The sequence below is a fragment of the Pezoporus flaviventris genome, unplaced genomic scaffold (genome assembly GCF_033815535.1).
Source record: "Pezoporus flaviventris isolate CSIRO_AGI_PZ_B2104156 unplaced genomic scaffold, CSIRO_AGI_Pfla_v1 ptg000016l, whole genome shotgun sequence".
Taxonomy (NCBI): domain Eukaryota; kingdom Metazoa; phylum Chordata; class Aves; order Psittaciformes; family Psittacidae; genus Pezoporus; species Pezoporus flaviventris.
In genome coordinates this window covers 7,452,607-7,479,837 of record NW_026892564.1, presented here as the reverse complement: position 1 = coordinate 7,479,837, position 27,231 = coordinate 7,452,607, and the positions used below count along the sequence as shown (strand labels likewise).

At 34.5% G+C, this 27,231-nt stretch overlaps 2 protein-coding genes across 8 annotated transcripts in view; one reads left to right on the top strand and one right to left on the bottom strand.

Moving 5' to 3' along the window:
- The window catches only part of ACSS3 (acyl-CoA synthetase short chain family member 3), a 177,698-nt gene extending 167,462 nt beyond the window's left edge, over nucleotides 1–10,236 (top strand). The window contains exon 17 of the transcript XR_009743624.1: nucleotides 10,223–10,236. The gene's annotated coding sequence lies outside the window, so the exon portion shown is untranslated. The remainder of the gene's footprint in view (nucleotides 1–10,222) is intronic.
- Nucleotides 1–27,231, bottom strand: part of PPFIA2 (PTPRF interacting protein alpha 2) — a 321,181-nt gene that overhangs the window by 74,417 nt on the left and 219,533 nt on the right. For 6 of the 7 annotated variants that reach the window (XR_009743619.1, XR_009743620.1, XR_009743622.1 and 3 more), the window contains 2 exons: nucleotides 24,822–24,896; nucleotides 4,834–4,950 (listed from right to left, as the gene is read on the bottom strand). Coding sequence is in view for 2 of the 7 variants with exons in the window: in XM_061454684.1 (XP_061310668.1) it covers nucleotides 4,834–4,950; nucleotides 24,822–24,896 (192 nt within the window). In the remaining 5 variants the exon portion in view is untranslated. The remainder of the gene's footprint in view (nucleotides 1–4,833; nucleotides 4,951–24,821; nucleotides 24,897–27,231) is intronic. The other variant, XR_009743621.1, reaches the window with a different exon arrangement.

Here is a 27,231-nt window from a genome sequence, read left to right as displayed (position 1 = left end):
TGAAAGTCAAATTAATCTATATGAAACAGGCAAAGAGCTTTTTTTTTCTTGAAAAATTAAAGATCTGAGAAGTCTATTGATTCAGCATGTAAATAATGCATAAGTAATGCAGCTTTTCAGTATAATAAAATCCCTATGCTATACTGTTGAGCACTAAGTATTCATAAACATGCAGACAGACTGAACTATTAAGCACCACAGTACTTACAAAATATTTGCCTTGACTCTTTCAGAGAGAATATTGTATACTCGCCCAGACTTACTCCTTAGGTTCATAAAGACTTGCAATCACAGCTACAGTTTTTATCTATATTTCCTTTCACTCCAAAAACTCCTCACCTCCTCAGGTGTTTCAAGCCACCAATCTTCATTAAGTCCCACTCAGCACATGCTTCTTTAATTAGCTTTATCAATATTAATCCAGAAAGAAATGATTAGAAAGCCAGAAAGACACCTGCAGTGCTGAAGAACAAACCTGCCATCTGGTTATCAAATGTACTGTATGTTTGAAGAGTATTATTTCACTAATTCAGACTATGAGTGCTCTGGGGCAAGGATCACCTCTCCCACTATTTTTTTTACACATTATGCATTCTGGCTGCACTCGGTAAACAGCAAAACAAAAAGTCCTTACAGCAAACTTTCTTTCAGAAATCCACTCGTCAAAGACATTCCTGCTTTTACATGAGATACAGACTGGTTTTGCACACTGGCTCCTCAAGCATTATTCCAGAGCTGAGAAAAACCAAAGATCACTGGCAACACCACCTTCACAGCCAAGCTTTCATCTCCAGGATGCACCTTTCATTCTGTACTAGAAAGCTTATCATCAAGGACTGATGAGAACACCAATCCTTCTTATCCAAAAGCTTCATCATAATTTTAAATTTGCTTACATAAATAGCCTCTTCTAATATTGCTGGTACAATAATTTGAGGTGGCAGATGAACTTTGGTAATACTTTACTAACACCCTGCATTCAAGTTTCCCCAGAGGTGCATGAGGTATAGTCAACAGACCCTGCTCATAATGTCAGGAGGAGCCTACCTGTGAGTTGTCACTCACTGCTGGCTGTTTCAGATGGAAAACCATTAATCTTGAGAAGAGAAGCACATAAGCTACCCTCTTGCTAAATGGCAGGTTCCTTCTTCACTTACGCGCCACTGCAGAGTTTCACACCTGCCCAACTTCTTTCCTTTAATAACCCTGCATGCATCCTCCGTTGTCATGATCTTGATCTCTAATGCTCAGTCCCACTTTTATAGCTTCTCTATTTCCAAATAGATTTCTCAAGGGATAATTTATTCACTGGGAATACTGTCTTTCCTGGCCTTTGCTTGTGGGCCAATCAGTTCCCTAATGATCAGGTGAATGATCTGGACAGCAGCAAGTGGTGTCCACTGGTCACCAATTTAAGGAGAAGAATATCTGATAATAGAAAGAGCTGAATTCCCTCAGCAGGTGATCTTTGTCAGATTTTTTTTTAAACACTTTTTCAGAGTCCTTTAAAGATCTATTTGTGCAAGTTGGCCTGTTTGCAAGTTTCCGTATTTGCTAGCTTTTAAATTTATCTTGCTTAAAAGATGTAGCTTGGAAGCTCCATTGTCATAGAGCAGAAATTTTAACATAACTGGTTGAAATCCCCCTTAGGGAACATGTGTGACCTTATCTGTTTAATGACCTGGCATCCACCTACCAATAAAAGCAACTCACAGTACAATCTGCAATTTTCTCCAGGCACAGAAAGCTACACCCTAGAAGCTCCTTCTTGATTTTTATTGTTTTTTTTTTAAATCAGCATAGTTCCATGTTGAAATCCCTAATACTTTCCTATAGCAGATGCCTTACAAAGTTTGTAATTTTGTGAAATCAGAATTAAAAGCCATTCACTCTATTTTTTCTTAGATGTTTTCCCTTTTTGTTTGTTTGCTTTTGGTTTAGGCTTTATTTTTTGGTGAAGCAATAAATATTCATGGTTAATACTTCTCATTACTTCTCTTTCATCATTATTTTCTTTTGAGATGTTTCATTTATACTTGGCAATGAGTCTCCATTTATGATTATACCCTGTCACCATTAATAAGATTTCTATTTGTTAAAGATTACCTGGCTTGATTTCCCTTATTGCTCATTTGAAAAAAAAAACCAAAAAACAACAAATTATGTACTGAGCCATTCTTTATAGAAAAAGAAAAGGAAGGTATTGTAAAACAATTTCCTTTTGAACCAAATTCTTTGCCTCATAAAAATATGTATACTTTTCATAGAAATTACAAAACATTTTCTATAAAATTTATAGAGTCATTTTAGTATTCTCTTTATTTTCATTTTTTGGAGAGTTTTTTTTTTTTTTTTTTTTTTTCTCAATTTCCACTATTAGTTTTTCCATAATTTTGCTAAGACCAGTATAGATAAACACACTAATGCAGCTTTAGTCATATTGTTTTAACAACTGGCATGACTTTGACTTCTCCATTCTCTGGCAATGTATCATTTTTCTAAAATTTTTTGAAAAAGAAAATAAATGGCCCAGAAAAGTTCTTGGACCTTCTTTCTATCCTCTTGAGAGGGAGCAGCCTAAAACTATGTAATAGCTTTTTTTTAGCACCTTTTCTAAGCATTGAAGTAATACAAAATATTTCTGTGTTGCCGTGAAATGTAGTCAGATGATTTTTTTCCCACAAAAGTACAGAAATCATTCAGTACTAATGTTATAAATGAGCTGAAATCTATGCTGTCATCTTTTTCCTAAATACACAAGAAGTTACTCCAGCTTCAAAACAGATGCTAAACTTTGACACACCTAAAACTCAGAAAACAGTCCAGTCTTCTTTCCATGTGAACCATACTGGCTAACTCTTTCTGTAGGTTATTTTAAGCTAAGGAGTCCTCTAATTGCTATGTCAGTTTGGGACTGTCCATTCTGCAAACCTAGGCAAGCTCTACTTCAACGTCTGTGTAGACTTTACCATGTCTCTATCTCCCGCAAAGTCCAAGAAGATAGGCATGATTAATAGGGTGACTACCTAAAGGTACTGCTTAAGTTTAACCTATATGTTTGTGAATATCAGACACAAAGTTGAAACCTAAACCATAGGATCTCACTCAGATTGACTGAAACTGAACCTTGATTTCCTGTATTATAAGAGGGTGCAAATGGTTACCTCATAGCTTATTCTCCATGCATACTGCAGAAGTTGAAAGAATGTTTTCTAAATGGATGCTTAGAGTATGGGTTTAAGAAGAAGTATCTTACAAAGTGAGGACTTCACAAAATAAGAAGGAATTGATGGTATTATGCACTAAGGTAGTGTAGAAGAAGAGAGAGCAGCTACTGCAGAGTATTTGAATTAGCATACATTGGGTGACCTGGTGTCAATATATAGTCTTCTGTTAACTCCCTATCTAGTATGCAAAAGTTATCAAGTGCAAGCCTTTAATTCAGCTTAGCAAAACCAACTTCAATTGTTTTGACTGGGAAGCACAGAAGTTTTCTGGACATAATGGTCTACAAACATTTCATATAAAATGACAACGATATGTTTCTTTGCTTCCATTCCTCTTTTATTAACATCTAAAAATGAAGATTTCTTAAAGGACAGATATTTCCATTTGGTTCTGCTTATAAATAAGGCGTGCACTGACTCAAATCAGAAGACACAGCTTGCAAAGAAATGCTAAAATTAGAGATTTTCAGCTAAGCAGTGTGGTGGTATTTAAAAGCACAAGTGAGTGGGATGTTCACTGTTTTAACAAATTTTCACAGAAGTGTCAAAGAGTAAGATTTTGCAAGGAATAGGAAAGTAGCTGAACAGTATTTGTTTACTGTATGGCTCTGAATCACATAGATTACTCAAAGAAAAATGCAGACATAAAATAAACCGCAAAGCATGTAAAATTAATGCTTGCCTTGCAAATGCACCCCTGTAAATTAGATTGCCTATAAAATAAATAAGTAATGATGAGTGTTATTCTTTATAAGTATGATTTATGCCACTGTTCATCACAGGTCATTAGATAGAAATGCACAATTAGAGATCCAAGCGGCAGCGTTACGCATTTCATCTGTCTGCCAAATGTTATGTTATGCTTGCATTTTAATTTAGTAACTGTGAAGCAAGAGAGGAAGATACACAACTTGGGTTTTTATCAAACTGGAAAACAAAGGCTTAGAAGAAAATATTGTTTCTAAATCAATATTCTCTACCTTTTATTTCTCTCTCTCAGCCTGAAGCAGCAAATACTTAGGCTGCTAAGTAGTTAAAGTATCTAAATTTAATAGTATATCTAAATTTAATATTAAATATCTAGTATTTAAATATCTAAATTCAATATCCCTATTTCTCATTGAAAATGTGCTAAGTAAAGCTCTTCATTTCTCTCTATATGAACATGGACTTGAATTTAAAGACTATCTATAGGTATCAGTGAGGAAAATTACTTTTTTCTAGTTTTTATGTCCCTGTTATCCTGCTATGGACTATTCTGGCAGTAGTTATTGCATGTATACCCTTTCACATACCCATGCCACTACACCTTGCCCTTCTGTATGTGATGCACATAAGATCACTCAGCAGGATATAGTATTCTTAATTGTAGCATTACGCAAAAATTCCAAGCAAAGTTTATTATAAGCCCTGGGTCTAACTCTGTACTGTATCAAAGAGCCTGTTTAAATTTCTTTTCCATTTAAACAAACTCATTTTTGATACTGGTTTAATTAAGCAGACTATTCTAAAGGGATGTGCTACAAAATATTTACATTACAAAAATCTAACACCTGCTTATTTCTCAAACTGATGGTGTATTCCAGTGAAAACTAACATTTTATACCTTTTCATGAACCTTTTGCCCTGGCTCCATTCCTTCAATATGCTCTGATTCGGCAGGCCCTTCACCAGCTGCCATTTTCCTTTGAATGTGTGCATTTTGTTCGCGCAAAGCTACAATCTGCAAAAGAGAGAAAATATTTGGTCAACATACATAATAAACCTTAAAACTACTAAGGAGACAATTTGTTAAATCTATTAATATTTTGATCCTATTTTGGCCATTTGTAGTATTTGCAAAATTATCTGTACATGCAGACAGGTTTAAATACTAAACATAGTAAGAGCTGTTAGGCATTGATTTTGTAACAATGCAAGGACAATTCATTCTTCTATACAGAACACAATGGACACCAAACTATCATTATATAAAAACAGTACTGAAAGGCTATGAATCAAAACCAGGTGATGTAAAATGAAGTGCTAATTTTCTGTCAACTTCCCGTCTGTTACTAAGTGCAACATACTAATTTGTGTTAAGAAAAACATGTATGTAAAAGCCCTTGTCTGTGGCATTCATTGACTGTTTTAGTGCATATTCAAGTAGGTTTTATTGTATTGAAAGTATTGTTTTATTTATTGGCAGTGCTAGTAAAAATCCCATGCATCTACTGGAAAATAAGTTGCTTTCTCTCTGATTTTGCAGCCTACCCTTAGACAATAAGCAGGATGGAAAGATTCAGGTCCTAAAAGACTTTTACATGCTATACTACGGTAAGCTGGAAAATCTGGCTAATATAAAACTTACTTATTTTGATAAATTGCACAATTAGATCTCTCTACACAGTTCTGCTTTCATAATCATCCATAATGAATGATTTACTGGATGGATAACATTGTGTATTAAACAGTAGAAAGCAGGTAGGATGTATACATGCTGTTTTTGGAAAGCTGGTGTGAATGTAAAGGCTTCTGTCACTGTAATGTGTCTGCACAAATCCTGAGTCAGAAGCACCCTAAAACACTGTCCTGGCCTAAAATAGAAAAGCATAGGGTGGGAGAGAAGATTTAAGGACATACTACCTTCTAAGTGTTTAGAGCAGCCAAGGTTTTGTGGGACACTGAAGTTGACTTAATTTAATTTTAATTTACATTAAAAAATGTTTCTTTTGATCCTAATAATTTAATAATTTTTTTTTTTTTAAGTTTTTTAACTTATGTTTAAATTCTGATTTTAAAGACTATTTGAATCAGCTCTGACCAGCATTTGAAATCTCATGGACTCACCACTGTAAACATTTCTTCCTTAGTATGGATGTTGAAAACTGTTGTGATTTGAGTCAGGTTGATTCACTGCCTGCTAAATTCCAAATTACAGCCCTTGCAGGACTCATGTGACTCCCACTGATTTCAGTGCTAAGACTGAGACCTGAGGGCAACATTTCACCCAAAGCAATTATAGGAAAATATAAAATAATGGGAATTAAAACTGTCCCACACAATCTGTGTCTTTTGGGATCGTACAAATAGAATGTGCTTTAAAATGGTTTGCTTAAATAAGAGAATTAGGTTCGTCTTAAATAACAAAAAGATCTTTATAATCTCATTAGCATAGACTCTCTTTGTACACAGGGCTTGGTAATTTAATAACTTTTTTGTTCTGAATAGCTTCACCTATTTCTTTTTCTTTACAGTTCAAATGGTTTTCAAATCTAAGTTACCAAAAATATGGTTCCCACCAAGCAGAATTAGCCATCAATTACTGCTAAGTTACTTTAAGGTAGATTAAGGGAGATACTTCAATGTACATATTATAAAATTCTGATTTGTAGGTAGCAATTATATATCAAGTAAAACAAGCATAAAATCATAGGACATGTTAACTGGCAGCCAACAGTCGATCTGGATTTTCATATGATAATCTTTCATTGATCCATTAAAATGCAGACTTCACTATGCCTTCATTTTGATTTACCACCTGCATCTAAGACAAACCCTGGAGCTCAACAAGAATATTGTATAAACATTGCTCAAAATTTTATTATTTAATCATATATTTCACAATAGTTATTTTTTCTTAGCAGCTGATGGTCTTTAGGTACCCTAGGATTACCACTTTTTAAGTATGTAAGTAAGTAAATAAAAACACGCAATTGTCCCTTCAAAGCGAAAGGCAAATAAAAGAGTACAATATTGTGTATCATTATTTTTGGGAGATTCACTTGATTTTTGAATGGGAAAAATTTCTTTGCCAAACCCCCATCATTGTTACAGCTAATTTTTCCAATGGTTTTGTTACAGTAATGAACGCAGAGTAACTATACACAGGAATAACATGGAGTTTGAAGCCTGTCATATCTTAAGAGTTTCAGCTCTAAGGTGGTCATCAGATAACAGATGTAAGTTGTGCAGGTCCACACAGCTAACTTGTTTTCATACTTTTTCTCCATTCTTGATTTAAAGGCTAATTAAGGCAGAAATAATGCTCCTAAAGAAGCATGGAAACTTTCCTGTGTCTTACAAATAAATATGAATATTTACTTATTGGTTATCGAAGCAAAGTTTTTTAATTGCTATAACACTCTTGTTTATTATTTACTTATTTCTTATTTAGCTTGAACTTTCAAGAATGTGCAAATAATTTGAAAATGTACTAATTTAATCACTGAAGAATTTGTGTAACTTTCTACACAGGAGGCCAGAACACAGCTGAATGGATGATGATGATGATGAATTAGGTGAAGGTGAAGACATAGAGGACTCTATTTCCTAGGTAGCCTCTGAATCTTAAATTCTAATCATCATTACACCAGCTGACAGTGATAATACCACAGATCTAGGTAAGAAACTAATTGTGCAGCATACATAAAATTCAGTAATATTACTTTTGAGAAATGCCTATTCCTTATATTGATGTTTTTATGTTTATGATATCTAACTTAAAGTATCTACTACAAAACATGTCTGCAGACAGCTTTCCAAATACCTAGTACTATTTAACCCTCTAGAGGTTAAATTCTTAATGGTTTTCATGCTAAGTTCTCTTTTGAAAAAGTAAAAGCTAATATTCTTGAGGATGGAGTCACATCTGCTAAAACCAAACAAAATCAAATTCAAAAAAATTAAAAGACCAATTCATAGAAAATAAATGGCGATAAATATCATTGTTGCATTTACTACTGTTGGATCCAAAACTGGACAATCAACCTAAACATTCAAGTCCAAATAATACATGCTAAAATACGATCAAACGTATCACATTTTTTCCTTCTCAACTTCTGGCTGTGGGTCTCAAATTACTATATTTCTTTTCTAAACTGCTATCACAGGCATTATTTTCCTATTTAGCACACTTGGCAAGATTTGACCTGGACCACAGCAACAACAATTGTACTCTAATCAAAAACTAATGTAAAACTGCAGAGATGCTAGTCTTTCCATAGTCAAGTCTAAAGACAGCTTCCTGCTGCAGGCCTAAATTTGGCTCCCTGCTAACTTTGCCAAACTCAGTCAGATGAACTGAAAAGTTGTTTCTTGATAGAGAAAACCAAAACAACAGTTGTGAGCTTAAAAAGACTGAAATGTGGAATATTAATTTTCTAGTTAGACCTTTCTAAGTGTTGTGGCTTAAGCCCATTAAATTAACCTATAACCTAAAGAAACATTCCTTTAGCCTGTTCTCTTCTCACAGGTAAGTTGATCTTCAACATACTTCACATTTTTGTAGTCAGTTTTTATGACTGACAAGCAAGGATTTCATAACATTCAAACTTTAAAGAACTTCCACCAATTTAGATTCTGTCTTCTATATTTCAAAGGTACATAGAAACAAACAGCATGATTTCTAAAGTCCCACCTTGTCATAGTAATTCTGAATATATTGTTACACAACTTCTACGTTTTCATCTCAAATCTAAAATATTTTCAACTTTCTAAAGCCCACCTTTTTTAATGACAATTTTGGTAAACATCCCTATTATATTATCCATATAAATTCTCTCCAAAATCTTAGCAGAATTTGTGTCCGTTATCTATCAACATCACTGAATCATATTTTTTTTTATGAAATAAGGATTCAATGATTTAGTTTCAAAATTAAAACCGGTCTTCATTACCATAAATGACGAAATACACATCCCATGCCTGTACACTCGAAAATACTAATCTGAGTTCAGATGTTAAGGAAATGTTAATTTCAAATATTAAAATACAGCATAGAATAGAATATTAATACATAAGCCAGAAGTGATCTGAAGTACCTACTGTTACAGAACCATACCCATCAGCCAAGCTAGTGAAAAGGACAATGTAATAAGACAATCATTTCATCATGAATAAAGATTACACAAGGCTATAAAATCAGTATGGAATAGCATAAATTACATCTATTTAGCAAGGGAAACAGTCTTATTACTATCTGTAGCAGGACACTAAGACATATATATGACAGGAAAAAAAAGATTCACACTGTAGTTGCAAAAACTATCAAATTGTAAAGGGTGACCAAAATGAAAAGGAAAGGCAGCACACAAAAAAATGGCGACATTTGAACTATGTTCGATAGACACCAAAAACCCAAATTGGAATACAGAAATTATACATGAGAATGTAACAAATTTATTCTTGGTGCAAAGTCTCCCACAAGACACAAATGAAGCAAGAAAAATGCTTCATCTATATATTTACTTTGGGTATTTAACAAAATAATTAATTTGAAATTATTCGAGAGGTGTTAGATCAGAATCCATTTCTAAACATAAAACATCCTAAGCAATGTGGGTACCTCTGCTGCTGAAACTTACTCAGTTCTTACTTCCAATTGAGTGGCCAGTTGTTACCTTTCCAGTTTCAGGCTTCAGGTAATTAACTTTACTATGCATACTTCATATACTTATCTATAACAACAACGAAAAGGAACTATCAACTTATTACACTTTTTTTAGTGATAGTTGCCTACTACACATACGTTTTTTAATTCTGCACTTCTCGGTCTGCGCAGTCTGATGTCATCCCAAAATCTGTCTTACATCTACAGAACTTTGGACTTGTCCCTTTACTACTTACTGTACATGTATCTCAAGCATCAATGGAAAAGCTTTTATTAGATTTCCCATAAGTATTACTGATTAACTGCCAGACTTTCCCTGAAAGCACCAGCATTCTTCAACCCCTTACGGTTTAGTTCAGAGATGTATGATGTTTTGACTGCTGCTTGCCCTGTGTTTTGGTGTTTTGCTACTTTTCAACCAGACATGCAAAATCAAACCTGAATTAATTTATTTTCTTGATCAAATTACTTAAGTCCAATGAGAAAACAGCACATAACCTGCAAAACACCAAGATACTCAGATATGATTTAGATAAAAGATTTAAATATAAAAGAAGATATTTCTCTGTTCAAATAGCTAGTTGAAATCCCTCCAGGCTGGTGGGAAGGAACTAAATGCATTCATTTTTCTGTTAGGAATCATAGTGATATTTGGTCCATAAGTAGTGTTGACGACTCCAGGAAGGAAGAACAATACCTTTAGAGAGGAAGAATGACTTTGTAGTTGAAAGCTGAGGGGGTATCAGGATCTGTAAGTCTGAGATGATTGCTGGTGGTGTTACCTGATTAGATTTGGAGTGAATCAGAGAATACTGACCACTTAGGGACCAAACAAAATAATACCCCGCCCCTAGGCTTTTCCTGAAAGTGTTCTGACATCCTCAGGAAGGAGCTGTTGTTACCACCAATGTATATCACATACTGTAACTTACAAGGATGGTATTCTGGGTACTTTTCCCATTCATAACAATTTCCTTCACTTGAAATCTTGGCCCCTGAGGCCTTATTCCCAGTGCTGCTGTTCTGTAAAAAGTCATCACTTTGTCTATTGACTTTTTTTAATGTTTGTGTAATTTAAATTGTATCTAAAACCATCCACTAGTAAAGGATTTAAATATAACAATTATACTGATTTAATTTTGCTTTCCATTGAATAAATGATTACAATGCATAGAGATTTAAGGATATTTAATTTAATTAATAAACATATTAATGTTTACAGAGGTTTCTTTTTGCACCATTCTTGCTAATATTTAAAATCTTTTTTACTTTGGTTTTACTTACTTCAATTTTTCTACTGTGAATTTATTTAATTTATTAAGTAGTTTCAGAACAAGTTGTGTATGCTGTTTTGTTATTAACAGAGGCTCTAAACACATATATGATGTTAGACTGTCCCCTAACACCATCAAGAACCTGGATCACGTAAAAAATGTAAAGCATTAAAGGAAGACAGTAAGTTTTTGAAAAGCTGTTTTTTATAAACTTGCCCTACTTTAAATCACTGAACCTTTTTCTTTCATTTTCTGATATTGAAACAAATTGGTCCTACGCAATTAAACTCACTGATAACCATGTTTTACTTTGCTGAAAGGCTGAAAGATCTAGAAGACTTTTTGTTTAATCTCCTCTTTTCAGGAACGTATTTCTTTTTACATGGATATTATGCTAAGCCAACGTCTTGTCACTATATTGTGTCAGTTTTCCATCCAGCTCTTATTTATGTAAGTCTTTCAGAGAACAGTGAAATTGCCTACTTGGATGTCCTCCTACATTATTCTATCATAACATTCCATATTTGAACAGTGTTAAATATCAGATTTCAGCCTACTTAGAACATAATTCAGACTCCTGGTCCACCTTCTGACTTTGCTTTAATAGGTGTAGCTTGATAGCTTGTGTAAAACTTTAATCAATGTCTGTCATTTGATATGGTAAATATTAAGCATAGCACAGGGAATATATGATGCTTAGAGACAGGTGATTTCCTTTTGCTTCAGTGGAAATTTAAATCCTGATTCATAAATGTAGCCTAAATAAACATAAATGTAGCCATTTCCAGTTAAATTTCTAATTTGTGTTAATGTCAACCGAGCCTTTCAGAAGCTACTGGTTAGAGAGTTCAGAGATATTCAATAGGGTGATTGAAATTGTTTTAATTGTACAATAAATTTGTCATTATTCATACTTTATTTTAGTTACAGGGCCAGAAATGCACATGCATTTTCTTGACACTTTATATGTAACTTCTGAAAGGAATTACAATGGTAATCAGTATTTTGTATTATCAGGATCTTGTATACACTATATACCATATTTCTTTCACCCTTTGTGGAGGGAAAACATGACATGGGATGCACACTGGCAAAACATTTTAATGAAAAACAAAACAATACTTTTTTGAATCTGTGTAAAAACCGGGTCTAATAAAAGGAGATTTCTTTTTCATGAGGGAAGGGCATTTTAACCAAACTAAGACAATTATGTGCTCTTGAGGGTGGTTTAGGAATGATGCATCTCATTCATGGGGGGTCACCTGGATGCCTGCTGTCAATTTTAAGAGCAAGAATTACATAAAAACCTTGGATATGTCAACATATTATTTGCATTTTCTACGTCAGTAAAAAGGAATGTTTTAATAATCTTGTTCAAAATATACTTTGAATATTTAATTAGAATTACACTGGATAGTTTCAGCTTTTACTGCAATTTTAATGCCTCTGTCAGTTGAGGTATGACAGATTTGGCTGCAGCCTTTAAGACATTTGTGCCTCCATCTTCTCAGTCTGAGTTTAGAAGCAGAACATGAGAAGCAGCATGAGGAGCTGCTGGTCACAAGTTTCCACTTCAACAGTTTCATACAGGATGGAAAACTAGGAACTGTGGTTCCCGAGATGCAGAAATGCATTCCCTGTTCTAGGGACAGGGGATCTTATGCAGGTACAGAGAAAAAAATCTACTAGAGATTTGAAATTTCTTAGCATATTCCTCCAGTTTACAAAATTAATGCTGTTTACAAACCAAAGGCAAAACAAATTGTCACAGTGGTGTTTGAGAGTCTTTCCATCTCTTACTTTCCAGCTTATACTTCTTTTTGTCCCGCTGCTTTCAAATCACTCGCAGTCTCACGACTGCCATATCATAGCGATTCCAGCACAGCATAGAATACACTTACTTGCATATGTTTTCACACATATTCACATCACTGAATAAATCACTGATATATTTACATGACAGACCACTCAGGAAATCATGAACAAGAACTCTGTGTAAGTGTTATAGAGGTTTAGAAACAGTCAAACTAGAATGAAAAGATTTAAATTGAAATCTGGTTTTATAGTATAGTAGCAAGCTTTTTGAATGAGAAATTGCATTTTGCCTGAAAGTAGATACATTATAAGATTTCTAATTTGTTCTGGCAAGAAGATTAGCTATTTCTAGGCTTTACACATATTCCAAATGAACTCCTATTTTTAAACATGCCTAAAATATACGCGCTGAAGAACTGGGGGAAACCCCAACTATGAGTATTGAAAATGCCCCTGTGTGTTTGTTGTGTTACGTGCTCTGGAATGAAATAAGAAACCAGACAGGAAAGACAAAATCATGACATGGCACCTTTTGGCTCAATAAATCGTACTTTGCATGAAGGAAATCATTTCCAAATTACACCATGCTGTTATTGTTTGCAGGATCCAAGAGGAAGCCTTTCAGGCTAAGCTTCCAGTGAATAGCACAGAGGTGGATGTAACCACAGGCCGCAAAGGAGAATGGTTGCATCACAACCTCTCCCAGTGAGAAGCAGATGTACCAGTAAAACTGCTAGTGGCACACTTGGAGCACTACAAAGGATCTCAAAATTAGCAACATGTTGCACTGCAAGATCTATTTGAATTACAGTACATAAAGCAGTGCACTGGCTTAGGTGGTTTTATCAGATATCAGCCTGATACCTACCATTTACATTTGCACAAGATTTACTTTTCCCAATTAAAACTTATATATTAATCAAAATGACTGAACCAACGATGGCTCTCTTTGCCTGACATAAAAACCAACGTTTTAACTATTTCCAGAAATCAGTGGGATTGAGTCAAGAATTCTGATTAGCTTCATTTTCTACATTGATCAAAGGAAGAGGCTAAGGAGGGAGCTTGCCCCATCTCTGAATAAATGATGAAGCAGGTACTAGTGAGATGGTCCTGTAATAAGACCACCAAAGTGTTCCTGAAAACTGCCTTCTCAACATCCTTTACTAGACAAAAGCAGATGAAAGTCTAAGATTCACAAACCTGTCTAATAATGTAAATTCCTTTTCATCTATCAAAGTCAGACAAGTGTCTGACTTTGGTAGGTGTAGTAAATAAGGTATAAAGGCAAGAAACTTCTCATTTAGTGTTTTTTCCCAACAGACAAGCAAATACAGATTTTTGGTGCTGTCTAGGTATGAGACTACTTGAAATGAATGAATATTATATGAAATATTATTAATAAATACACATGGAAAAGCGAGGTGTTGGCTTGGGCAGGGGGAATCTTTCCTCCCAGAGTGGTAGCTAAAATCTCAGTATGTTTCACTATCATGATCAAATGAAATACATGGGATAATGTTTGAGCAAGTGAATGCAAAATGCTCTTCAGGCTGTCATAAATGCAGAGTCTTACTTCATAAACCAAACTTCTCATAAATCCATACACAGTCTTAAAACAACAGATAAAAATGAATCTCCCTGAAGATGGCTTTAGTGCTGAAATGCTTTAGTTTTTCCATTTAGAAACGCAGGTTCTGAGATTTGCAAACAGTTATATTTAAAAGGGCAAATATGGACATAGAGCTTTATTTTCACAACAGGTAGGAGCTAAAATAACTATGGACCGTACAGCACTGTAATCAACATCAGCCACACTTTGAGAGAACAAAAGAAAAGCAAAAAAAAACCTTCTCAGATTGCAAAAATAACTTTGGAAGGTGGGGAATAAAACCTGCAGCAGTGACAATGAATGCACTTTGGGCTCCTGTACTAGGTTTTCATGCCAAGGTTTTGATAGTAGGGGTGGCTAAAGAGGTGGCTTCTGTGGGAAGCTGCCAAAAGCCTCCCCCATGTCTGAGAGAGCCAATGCCAGCCAGCTCCAAGACATACACGATGGTGGCCTGGGCTGAGCCCATCAGTGACAGTGGCAGAACCTCTGGGGTAAGATAATTAAGAAGGGGAAAAAAAGTTACTGCTCAACAGCAATTGCAGGTGGGAGATAGGAGGGAGAATGTGAGATTAACAGCTCTGCAGACGCTCAGGTCAGTGAAGGAGGAGGAGAGTGGGTGCTCCAAGCATTGGAGCAGATCTCCACCTGCAGCCTGTGGAGGATTCCACACTGGAGCAGGGGGATACCCAAAGGGGGCTGTGACCCCGTGGGAAGCCTGCGCTGGAGCAGAGTCCTGGCAGGACCTGTGGCCCCGGGGAGAGAGGAGTTCAAGAACTGCAGCCTGTGTAAGGGACAAGCACAGGAGCAGTTCACGGAAGACTGTCTTCTGTGGAAGGGACCAATGCTGGAGCAGTGGAAGAGTGTGAGGAGTCCTCCCCTGAGGAAGAAGGAGTAGCAGAGAAAACATGTGATGAGATGAACTGACCATAACCTCCATTTTCCACTCCCCTGTGCTGCTGCAGGGGAGGAGGCAGAGAAACTGGAAGTAAAGTTAAGCCTGGGAAGAAGGAAGGGATGAGTTGGTTTTATTTCTGATTATCCTACTCTGATTAGTAATAAATTACACTAATTTCCCCAAGTCAAGCCTGTTTTGCTCATGACAGTAACTGGTGAGTGATCTCTCCCTGTCCTTTTTTCTACCCATGAGATTTTCATTATATTTTCTCTCTCCTGTTTTAGCTGAGGAGGGCAGCGATGGAGCAGCTTTGGTGGGCACCTGGTATACAGCCAGGGTCAACTCACCACAGCTCCCTTTGGGGGAAGGAAAATAACAAAAAGCTTTTTAATTTTTTAACTTAGAACTTTTTCTTCTACTTAAAAAAGAATCAGATAAATTTGCAAGTAGGGCTTTTGTAGCACTCTGAAAATTCACTTGTAAACTTAATGTTCATGTCTGACAACCTGAGCTAGGTTTATTTTATAACTGCCTGGATTCCAGTGAATTTTATTGCTATTTAAGTGGTGAGCTTTCCAGAAACTTTACACAATCGAGCCCTTGAAAATGTGTCCTGACATGTCAAGAAAAATACGACTTTATTCAAAGAAAAAACCCCCGTGGGAGTTATGAGTAATGCATATTTTCAACATTTTAACATCGTAAATTGTTCTCTTCCTTCCTTTTTGAGGATGTTTAAGATTTTAATTCTGTTATTGAGCTTTCATTGCTGTGGAGGAATACTCATTAAGGTGAAATCATCCTCATGAGGGAGTCTTTATAACCCTAGGCGATTAGACAGTAGTAGACTAATGAAAACAAATCTTGTACATTTGAGCTACATGGAGCTTAAATAAGTGTAAATTGAAATAGAATCTCTACATTCTTCTTCCTTAATGGCCAAGAAGCATGGTGTTATCATTACTAGAAATCCAGTATTTGATAGCAAGCTCTGCAAGAGAATGTACATTCAGATTTACAGCAACTGTAAACTGATCAGAGGATCACTGTAAAAGACAGTTGATTTAAATAGTCAGAGGATCTTTACAGCAAAATGGGAGGTAGAACACTAAGCTCCAATGATCTGTTACAGTTCTTTTATGGTTTAAGTAGACCTTTAAGCTATGCCTTAAGTTCTGTCAAACAAAGCTAAAACATCTTGCTTCTGCAGCTTCTGGTATGTCTTGATTATTCTATTCTAACCTTGATGTAGGCACTGCTCTCTGTGCCCCTGTGTGTATTGCATGGTGGCTAGCACTTTCAGACTGCTTTCATGTCACTGAAGTGCAAATAATGGATGACAACTTGCAAAGATGATGGGAGATGCTCTGAATCTGTCTCAGAGTCATAATTTTAACAAGAAAACATGAAAATAATAACCATGTGATCCTTCACTATTGGTGTTTTGCACTCGTGATAACTATTGACAGTTCTTGGCTATCAGTGTTTTATTGACATGCCTAAGAAGGTTACGCCTGCTTGCGACAAGGGTACTGTAGTCCAGGGGCAGCCCACAGCTGTGGCACTGGGCTGGCATCACGGGAATGCTTGCAGGACCTCCTGCCATCCATTTACATCACCGAGTCCTGACTCTTTCTGAATGCTAATTGCGTGGCTCAACAGTCATTTTTACAATTTAATGTAGTAATACATTAACATGTTAGACTGGTAATAAGGCAATAGGGTTTATTAGTCTCCTTTGCTTCATTATGAATTCTGAACCAAATGAAGTGTTACTGTGTAAATGACTATCTTGTGCTGTTGCACTTAGTCTAGAGCATGTAACATTTATTTCTATGGTGTACTGGCAACAATGTGAACAAAATAAGAGTTATTTAAAGCAATTGTGCAGTTGCTATTATGAAAAAGAACATCTGTCAAGATTTTTCACAGAAGATTACCAGGTACATTTCGGTACATTTTCTTCAGAAACCCTTATCTAAATAAGCAAAACTGTGCTACTTTTAATTTGCCACAAAAATTATATGAAATATGACACAGTGAAAGAGCTTTTACAGAGCCAAGTACAACAGAAAAACAACAAATATCAATTACATGGTTGCATTACAGTATGTATTTGACACCTACTGACTTATTAATCCTGCTTTTTCTTTTGTTTCCACCAACCAAGCTCAACAAAGAAGTAGCAAAGTCATTATTCCTTCATTATTATTCTCACAAAGATGCTAGTAGTGTACACAGATCAGGATAAAAAAAAGCCCTACCACTCATTGGTAGTACAGGGTCTAATTTCCAGGTGTTCAGAGCTGGAGACAGATTTGGCAGAAACATTATGATTTTCACTGGTTTTGACAAAATCTGAGCTTTTGAAATATATGTAAATATTGTGTGTGTATATATATGATATATATGATAATATATACACAGATGTTTTATTTATAGAATTATATACATCCTCTGTGTAACCAGGACATTGACCCTAAATAAAATAATGTGCCTCTAGGGCTTTATGTAGTTTCTCTTAGTACGTACACATTTAATTTAAAACTACCCATGCTTAAGGTATACAGTTTGGACAAAAGAGTTGGAAAAAAGAAAAGATGAAAAAGACTAAAAATTTGTCATCACTTTCTTAATAATAATCAGTAATGACGGTGACAGGAATGATGTTTAAGGAGTGACACGAAGAACTGTAATTCAAAATTTTTCTAACACTTTTCTAAAGTAAAACAACATGTAAGAAAATACCGCAAAGCCAAGAAGGGAAACTGGAGTGTAGGAGAACTCATGTAGTATGGACTGAAACAAGTGACACCACTGAAAACTTCTAGGGGTGCCAGACTGTAAAAGCAAAGCTAACCCTTGATCTGCTTTCAGAAAAAGTGAGTAAGGAGAAATTCAGCAGGTCCAGTACATGGAAGATGTGCTCAGAGCAACAACGTAGGAAGAAGACCTCCACAGATTCTTGCAGGAAATGTTTATATTAAATTGTTATACACTAATAGATTTAGTACATGTCTATGTTTGCCAGAAAGTACACCAAAGGAAGGTTACATTTATATTAGAGTAGTAGCACCTAATTTGTTTTCAAAATGAGCATCCTTGAAATAATTTTTAAAGCAAACACACACACAAATATACTGGATTAGGTTTTTGCTTATTTTGTTAAATAAGCTAACTTTATGGAGAGTTTGTGCTGCAAAACGTATTTGGGATCTCAGAATATTCAGAAATTAAAACAGGAAGTAGCAATTGCATTTACGACATGTTATTGAATGAAGAGTATATATACAACTTTCCAAGCACTTGATATCAAAGACTGTATTAGAGCTAATGTATTTGTGAAAGAATAAAAAGCTTATTTGTTCAGCTACATTTTTCCTCAAGAAGCTATCCATTAACACCTTAGCACACACCAAACATCCTTTCTATTAATTACAATCTTTCATACAAATTGGTTTCTTCTAAAGAATACATAGGAAGCAGAAGAGAAGTCAAGGCAAAATTTGAAAATGTATGTATTTTAGGATATGGTGGCCACATGCTAAATAGAGGGGTAAGAGAACACAGCATTTCTGGATGTCTTTTGAAAATACCCTAAGACATTTGGGCAGCTACACAATAATGGTCTTCAAAATCATTTCAACAAAGACCAAAGCTGCTGAACTTATTTAACATACATTACAGGGTTGCCAACACAAACAGGTCTAAGTGACTAAAGTTATAAAAGTTATAAAGTTATAAAAGAAGAAATCAAATCTATGTGCACTTCTAATTAAGACTTTTGTATGACAATATTAAAATATGTTTTATCATATTTGAATGATAAATCATTAAAATATAAAATTACTATCTACTGTCATTGTAGGAAATATATGGGATTTTTTTCTCAAAATTGGAACATTTTTCTCTATGGTAGAAATTTATGGAAATTATACTGAGAATGGTGATGTCCATTTCAAATATGTCAATAGAAAGTAATATTCTTAAATGATTATTTGAAAAACATACTGAACTTCAGACCTATTTTGCCCTGAATTCAGTGAAAAATGCTTTTGATGATAATGCAAAGATCAGCCCTGCTGTACTCAATGTCCACAAAGAATTTCAGTGTTTTTTTCCTCTGAGAACTCAGATTACATTTAGTTGAGGACACAAAATGAAACAGCTACAGCAACAAAACTGACTTTTTTTTTGTAATTCTTTCTTTTTGACTTTGTAAAAAAGGCAATGAAGGCTGTAGTGCTGCTGTAGTAATTTTCAACCTCTTCAGCTGTCATACCACACACACTAATTCAAATGCATAGAGACAGAAATTAATGCTGTGGAACATGCAGAATGAGAAGCATTCACACACAAAAAAATCATTGTGCTTCATTACCACATTTAAAACTTAAGGGCAACAATAACTTTCAGCAGTTAGCATTTAACTGGATGGTTAAGGTTAAATGCAGAATGAAAAGCAATTACATATAGCAGATAAAGATTATGCTTCAAGCCAAGATATTTTCAATTATGTGCAACTTTGCAGAAAATATATAATTTGGCACAATTACATAGACATTTAAAATTTAAGTTCAGACCACAAACAAGGTCGCTCCAGAGTTAGATCTGTGTAAATTTATAGCTTAAAAAAAAAAAAAAAAAAAAAAAAAAGCTTAAAAAAGGTGTAGGAGAGAGTTTGCAAAGCAGTTAACTTTTGGTTGCACCATTCTGAGAAAATATGGTAAAGCAAGGTGCTGCAGATGAAGGTTTTTTTGCAAAAAGATTTACTAAAGTCACCAGAGATAGATATAAGCCATCCACCTGGACTTCCTCAGGCAAAAAGTCACTAAATTCCACCCAGTTTCATCCAGAGATTTGATATCTATAATTTCTTAAATTCACATTAATGAAATTCTGTGTATATTATACATTCAAAAAAGGTACATGCCCTTTTTTCTCATCAAACTATTCTTTTAATGATATTTCTACTAAAAAAATCTCTGCATTGTAATTACATACAAAGGCGCAGGCCACCCAGAAACTCCTGTAACAAAAAGTACCTTAAGTTAATAGGACCTGAAACAGCTGGGGATAAATGTACGTTTTTCACATGCAAGCATGGGTAAAAGGAACACAGCGTAGCTAGCCTCAGAACATTGCATAGTTAACTGAGGCTTTATTTAATATATATATGTATGTTTTATATTATATTTTTTTATATATATGGTTCTATATATGTTTTTTATATTTTATATATAAAATAAATATACAAAATGTGCATATGTATATATATGTATATACGTTTATAGGTTTAATATATATATTACAGAATATTTCATTAGTGGCAATGACGCTACAATCATGTCTACAGCATTCCTCATAGTCAGAGTCAAAACTGTCCTCAACTGCTAAAAGTATCCACATTTTTCACTGGTTTCTTGACTCGCCCTGCATAGCCAGAGTCAGGCAATTAAATATGGCATTTGAAAGTTCTTTTGTGACTAAGTGGCTACATTTTCTGGTGTTTCTGGGATAGAATATAAAGAATCATAAATTGTGAATCATCATTTCTCTTCAGCGATGTAAATCATCTATTAACGCTTTCATGGATGCTATAAAAAAAATAGCATTAGGGCAACCTAATGAATAAACTAACCCACTATTAGGAAGAAACGTACTGCCTAAATAGGAGAATGCATGCAGTTATATGAAGCACAGATCTATGGTCCAAAACTCCTGCAAGCTCTCTCATAGCTCCAGGAGCAAAATTTAGCCTCAAAATTGAGTAGAATTCTGTAGAAACTGTAACAATGAGGTTTTAAAAGGAAGCCTGATTGTTTTAAATATAATCTGTGTGTCAATTGACAGAAGTGATATAGTGTTGTTTGACATTTCCAAACAGCATTGACATTTTCAACAAATGCTGAAGAAAAGTGTATGGGAGCACAGTGATATATAAACCCAAACCAATAGAATATTTCATATTCTACACAGTCTCAGTGGGTTCCTAAAGTATATTTTTGAGATAATAAACATAATTTTCTATGCTACATTTTCTACCAATGAGGTTATATGGAACCAGCTGAAAATCAGCATCATTTTAAAAGCAGCTGAGGGATAAGCAAATGTAGCTATGCTTTACAGTAGTTTTAACTAAAAATAGGAAGTAAATTTTTCAGAAAACTAACAATATCCACTATTCATCTTAGCTACAGCAGACACAATAAAACGTATATTTAAAGACTTTTCAATCCACTGTAAATATAATATAGACCCTTTTTTTTTTTTTATCTCTCCTGTATCTAGAAGCCCAGTGTCTGACTCAAAGAGCTTCTGCTGTTTGTAAGGAGCAAGACACCTAAAGTTAGCTGTCTATGCATGAGGTGTCTACATATGAGCTTGTTGTGAGAGTCAGTTACCTAACACAGGCATTTGGTGATCAGGCAGACTGATCAGCAGTATAGCTGCCCCACCTCTAGCTCCAAACAGACAGCTCTCCTGTCGATTTTGTACTGTATCTGGCAGCCCTGGCAGATTCATCACCAGCTCAGTTGGCAGATTGGATTTACTAGACCTCTGCAGACTACAGTCAAATCTTAGATGCTGGTTCACATGTAGACACACAAATTCAAAACTCCTAATTCTGAACTGAATCCTGTGCTCTGTAAGACAGAGTATAATAGTTAGTGTTTGTAAACATGTTTTAATAAGTAGCTGATGTACCCTGTTAAGTATCCTCCAGCTTGACACAATTTAAAACCAAGACTTCCTATTCAGTAGAATAGTTAACGTAACTGATTTGGTTAATTCTAGCCCTAAATTATTGTTATTCAACCTGTAGTAAATATAAGGATTCCCTTAATTTGATGTATATTTTATATTGCAATTTATAGATAACTGACTTTTTTGAAAACATAAAAATCCCTAGCATATTGAAATATTAAATAAAATCAAAATAATTTCTGTGTAGCATTTATGTGAAAAGGAGATAAATTACACATTCACTTTCTTATAGAAGCTATTGCCATCACAGAATCAAAACAGCAATGAACCATTTGGTGGACATTCTTGTTTCTGAAAAGTTCAACTGAACTAATGAGAGTGACTTATGCTACTTCAATAGTCACTGTTAGAACTGCAGACCAAAGCCCTTCTCCATTACACATTACCCTTAAATATTAGCGACACAAATTTCCCCCAAATGATGGTCCAACTGTCCATCTCAATTGCCCCTGCAGTTTAAAGTTGATGTGTGTGACTATTCCCTATCAAATACAAAGTGCTTTGTAAGATGGTGTTTGCAACTGGAGATAAAACCAGATTTGACAGAGCTACAGATGTTTTCACTCCCTTTGCTGTGTATGCAATATGCTACGAAGACTACTAAATGAGAGTTTGTTTACTACCCAGTGATGGAAAGCTATAGTTGTTCTCCTTCTTTTTTTCTGTTTTATATAAGCATTTTTCCAGTAAGTACTCATGAATATCTGCAGTTCTCATTCTATCAGAGCCACAGCCATAGGCTTTCAGAGAAAAGTGTTACCTTAACATACACATTTCTAGTATTTTGTATCCCTCAATCTGATACTTGCTATATATCTATTGATATACTTGTTTAATTAGGGGACCAATTTACTGTCATCATTTTATGTTTAGATGCAGTTCTGAATATGTAGTACACTCAGAATCAGTATGAGAATATGAAACAAAATATTAATTATCTGGGGGGAACAGACAATGAGTGACAGGAATACAGAAATTACTGAAAAATGTATATATTCAATTCCCTTTTAAACTTAGCCCATTTATTTTCATATATAGTACAATAAATTTTTAAAGCCATTTATTACCTGTGTATTCACTGTGGAACCTAGTATGAAAACAGGCTTATATACTGCAGTTCTCTAATTAATTTTATGTTGTTTAAATAAATAATTATGTGAAAATCATCTGCTCTTGTTCAAATGCATTATCTGTTTGAAAATTATCCACCTGTTCTCTTCCACATCTCTTACCATCTTTTTTCCTTATTATTTAATTGAATTTCCATTTTTCAACTTTAAGAGTGCCTCACAGGAAACTGAAATAATAGTATTCAGATTGTGCTAATGGTCATGTTATGCTTGGTTTATTATGCTTGGCTCTTCTAAATGTTTTTAGTTATCAGGTAGGCACAAAATTTGTACATTTCTAAGGATTTGGGGCAAGAAAGGCTATGAAAGTCCTATTTCAATTAGATTTCATTGTGCATGCCTTTGTTCCTTACTGTCAATACAAATTTCACTATTTTATTTAAAACTCCACATAACAAGGTGATGCTCTAAAGACCTGGTCCCGTGCTCAGTGAAGTGTACTTGGATTTAATTGGATCTTAAATGGGAGGGATTAGAAAAGTGTGATATATCTCAGTTGGCTTGACTGAACAAAAGGACTGTTTTCTATTTAATAAAGACTGGTGCAAATAACAGAATAAATAATACAGTGTAACTAAACCATTTGAAACCAAGTATCCTAGACGTTATGAAATGGAAGAATGAAAGAGGGATTTTTTTTGCACAGATAAATTACAGCTACTTCAGAGAAGAATGATTCAAAATATGTAGTTTATAATTTATAAAGCAATAATATCTTAACTGCAGATCCTATTTTTAAGAGGTTACTTTAAGAAAGTAACTTTCCTAGCTGAATATTGGAAAAAAATATATTAGGAGTCTATATTTTACGTTATCACATATTATTCTGAATTACATTCCATTTTCCCAGAATTATTTGTTAGTACTTCTTTTTTGTCTGTTGCTGTTTTCAGCTTTTCTCTTAAACCTGAGTTTAAGAGTTTACACCAGTAAATGGACATAACCCAAAACAGCTTTAATACAACTCTATTGCTTGTCTGACTTATTTTTAACAGTGTGAGAAGCACACATCAGGTGGAGATTCAGAACATAATGGGAATGGTAACGTCACCAGCAGACACCAATATTCATATTTCTGGCCTCATAAACACCTCTCTGGGGTGTAAAATTCCTTTCAATATGTGTGTACTGCTGTTGTGCAATGCAAATATGTGTTGCTGTAACCCTTTCATACAATAGAGAACATTCTGCAAACTACTATACAGGTAAAAATATCTCTTGTCCAAATTCACAATAGTTATATGGCACCACAGCTCATCATGACACACTGTAATTAAAAGGGAAGAGACAAACCTAAATTTCAAAGCCATCCATAATCCTTCTTCCATCAATGTTAACATTTATATAATATGTGTATGTGTATATATATATATATGTATGTGTGTATTCTACTTAATTTTATAGTAAAATAGGAATACAGGTTATTGAATTGTTTATAGTAACTGACATATTTGTTGGCTCACTCTTTTTTCAGGGTCTGTAAGAAATGTGGGAATCTGTCACTAGCTCTAGGATTTTGGCTTGTTCACAAGGGAACAGGAGAAGGGAGTAAAAGAATAAACAGAAGGTCTTACAAACACCTTAAACAAGCCTCACTGAGCAGCTTATTCAGAATGCAATTTAACTTTTTTTTTTTTTTCCTGAGAGCTTTAAGAAAAGTGACAGGGAACACATGGGACAGAGTATTAGAGAAATTGAACCTCAAAAGGGGAGAAAGTGTTTTGTGTTACCTCCTGGTTAGCAGCAGCTAGTTCTTCTTCCAGTGCAGAGACTCTTTCTAAAGAAACCCTCAGTCGTTCCCTTACCTAGAAGAAAAATCAAAATATGTGCAGTAACGTAACTTCTATCAGTCTTTAAAGATTATATAATCTGCCATATGCACTACTGTATGCCCTGCCAGTCTGTTTCCAGGCATGTGTGTTGCATCCTTTCATGAGACCATACAGTGTTGTAAACTTCCAAACCTAACCATGGGAAGACTAAACCCATGAAAATATGTGTCAAACTTGAAGTGTCAGACTGCTGTTCCAGTTTGCCTGTACTTTTATGGAATACACAGCAAACGCAAATATTCTAAGATGACACAGAATAAAAAGAAAATGTTGTTTACAAGCATCTTTTACAAAGAAAAAAAACATTTGCAGATGTTTTAAGTCCAATGCACGGAAGATAACTAATCTGTTCATATCAATTGGATTCAACAAATTCATTACAAAATAACTTGCAGCATTGCCTTTAGGCACACATACTAAAGATTTTTTATATCATCATGCAGTTTGTTTTGGTTTTGCAAAAAGTCATAAACAGGATATACTCTCATAAGCAGAAAAGATGCCTGTGCTTGTGCCAGTTTCATAGATGGCCTATTCTGTTCCAAGGATGCGTATGATCTAGTCAATTGTTATTGGTAGTATTGAAATTATGACTAAATATTAAATATTATATTCATTTAATACTTCTGAAGACATATTTACTGTTGTTTGAGTACTCTGGCTCACCATCAGCTCATGTAACAACAGATAACCTAAGCTGGCAATGTACTAACCAGTGTCCTAATACAATCAAAAGCAAATCAGACATAAAGGTGACTTTCAGTGCTGGGTGCAGGTGATACTTACTCCTGACTATGAAGGGAGCCTATGGCAACTCCTCTCCTAATCTACATAACTTCATTAGACACCTGACATTAACCTCATATTATAACCTGGCTCATCAGACAACACTTGGGATATACTTCTAAACACGTTCCAGCTACACTGAAGCAATGCTCTTCCAGCTGATGATCCAAGGATGTTTAAGGCTATTAGCAATGTTTGTAAGGAAAGTCAGCATATTCTCTTAGAGCAAGAGATGTAGCTGGAAAACAAAGCAAAATAGTGCTTCTACATGTATATACAATTGTTTGCACATGCTTGACAAATAGAGGAGATCCCTGAAAAGGTGTGCATGTACTAATGCTTCCAGACTTTTTCCAGTGATACCTCTTAATCTGATAAACATTAACTTTCCTTACATACTTTCTTTCTATTACTACTGATACAAGTGAAATTTTGCAAATACACTCACTACACCTCAAGAATGGCTTAGACTTTTTTTTAAAAAAAAAACAAGTTTAGCAAAACTATAACATAACATGTTCACTAAACTTTAAAACTAAACCTAAAGGTCAAATACATATTCAGGAAATGAACACTAAAAATTAAACCTATTCAGTCTTTCTAACAAATGCAAATATAGTTGCTTATGCAGGACTTTGGGTATTTTGGTCTTGTTTACATTCTTCAGCTTTATTAAAAGAAACAAAAAAATGAAAATATATTTCATCTATTACATGAATTATTTGAATACCCTCAGGTAACTATGATTTTATTATATACTAGACAATATTGCTAGACTTAACAGATCAGAAATCACAAGAGATTTACTCAAAGGAGCAAACGAAAAGTGAGTTGAAGAGTATTAAAGTATATGAAATATTAAGATGCTTTGAAGATTAGAAAGAATCCTCAATTTTTTTAGTCCAATTTCTGATCAATTCATTTCCCTCTGTTCCTTCAGCCCTATAAGATTGAAAAAGATAAACTGTTAACTTTCCCAAAGATGCATGTTGTAGCTTAAATGGACATTTCCTAGAGGGTATGACTATCTAATTAATAGCTGAACTACAGTAACTGACTGTGCCTGTTCCTCACCTGACACAGTTTAAGTCATTTTAATGTGGGAGTGACTGAGCCGTTTGTGAGTGGCAGTGATAAGAGTGAAAATTACTACAAATTTTCATGACTGTTTCAGTAGGTTTTATACACAGAACAAGAGAATACAGTCAAAATATTCAATGGAACCTAAAACATTTTTACTATTTATTACATTTTTGTACTTTTTTCATCAAAAATGCATGTAAAAATCTTTAATCATAAAGCCTGCTTTCCAAAATGAGCTACATAATTCCTGGAAAACATCCTTATAAAGCTTCGGATTTATGGTAGCACATAAGCTATCATAGCAGTCATTTTATATGATTTTTTTAGTATTCAATTCTAACACACGTGGAATATGGAAAATGAATTTGAAATATTATATTTACTAATTCTAATTTATTCATATTTTTCATCTAATTCTATTTTTTAGTTATTCTGCTTG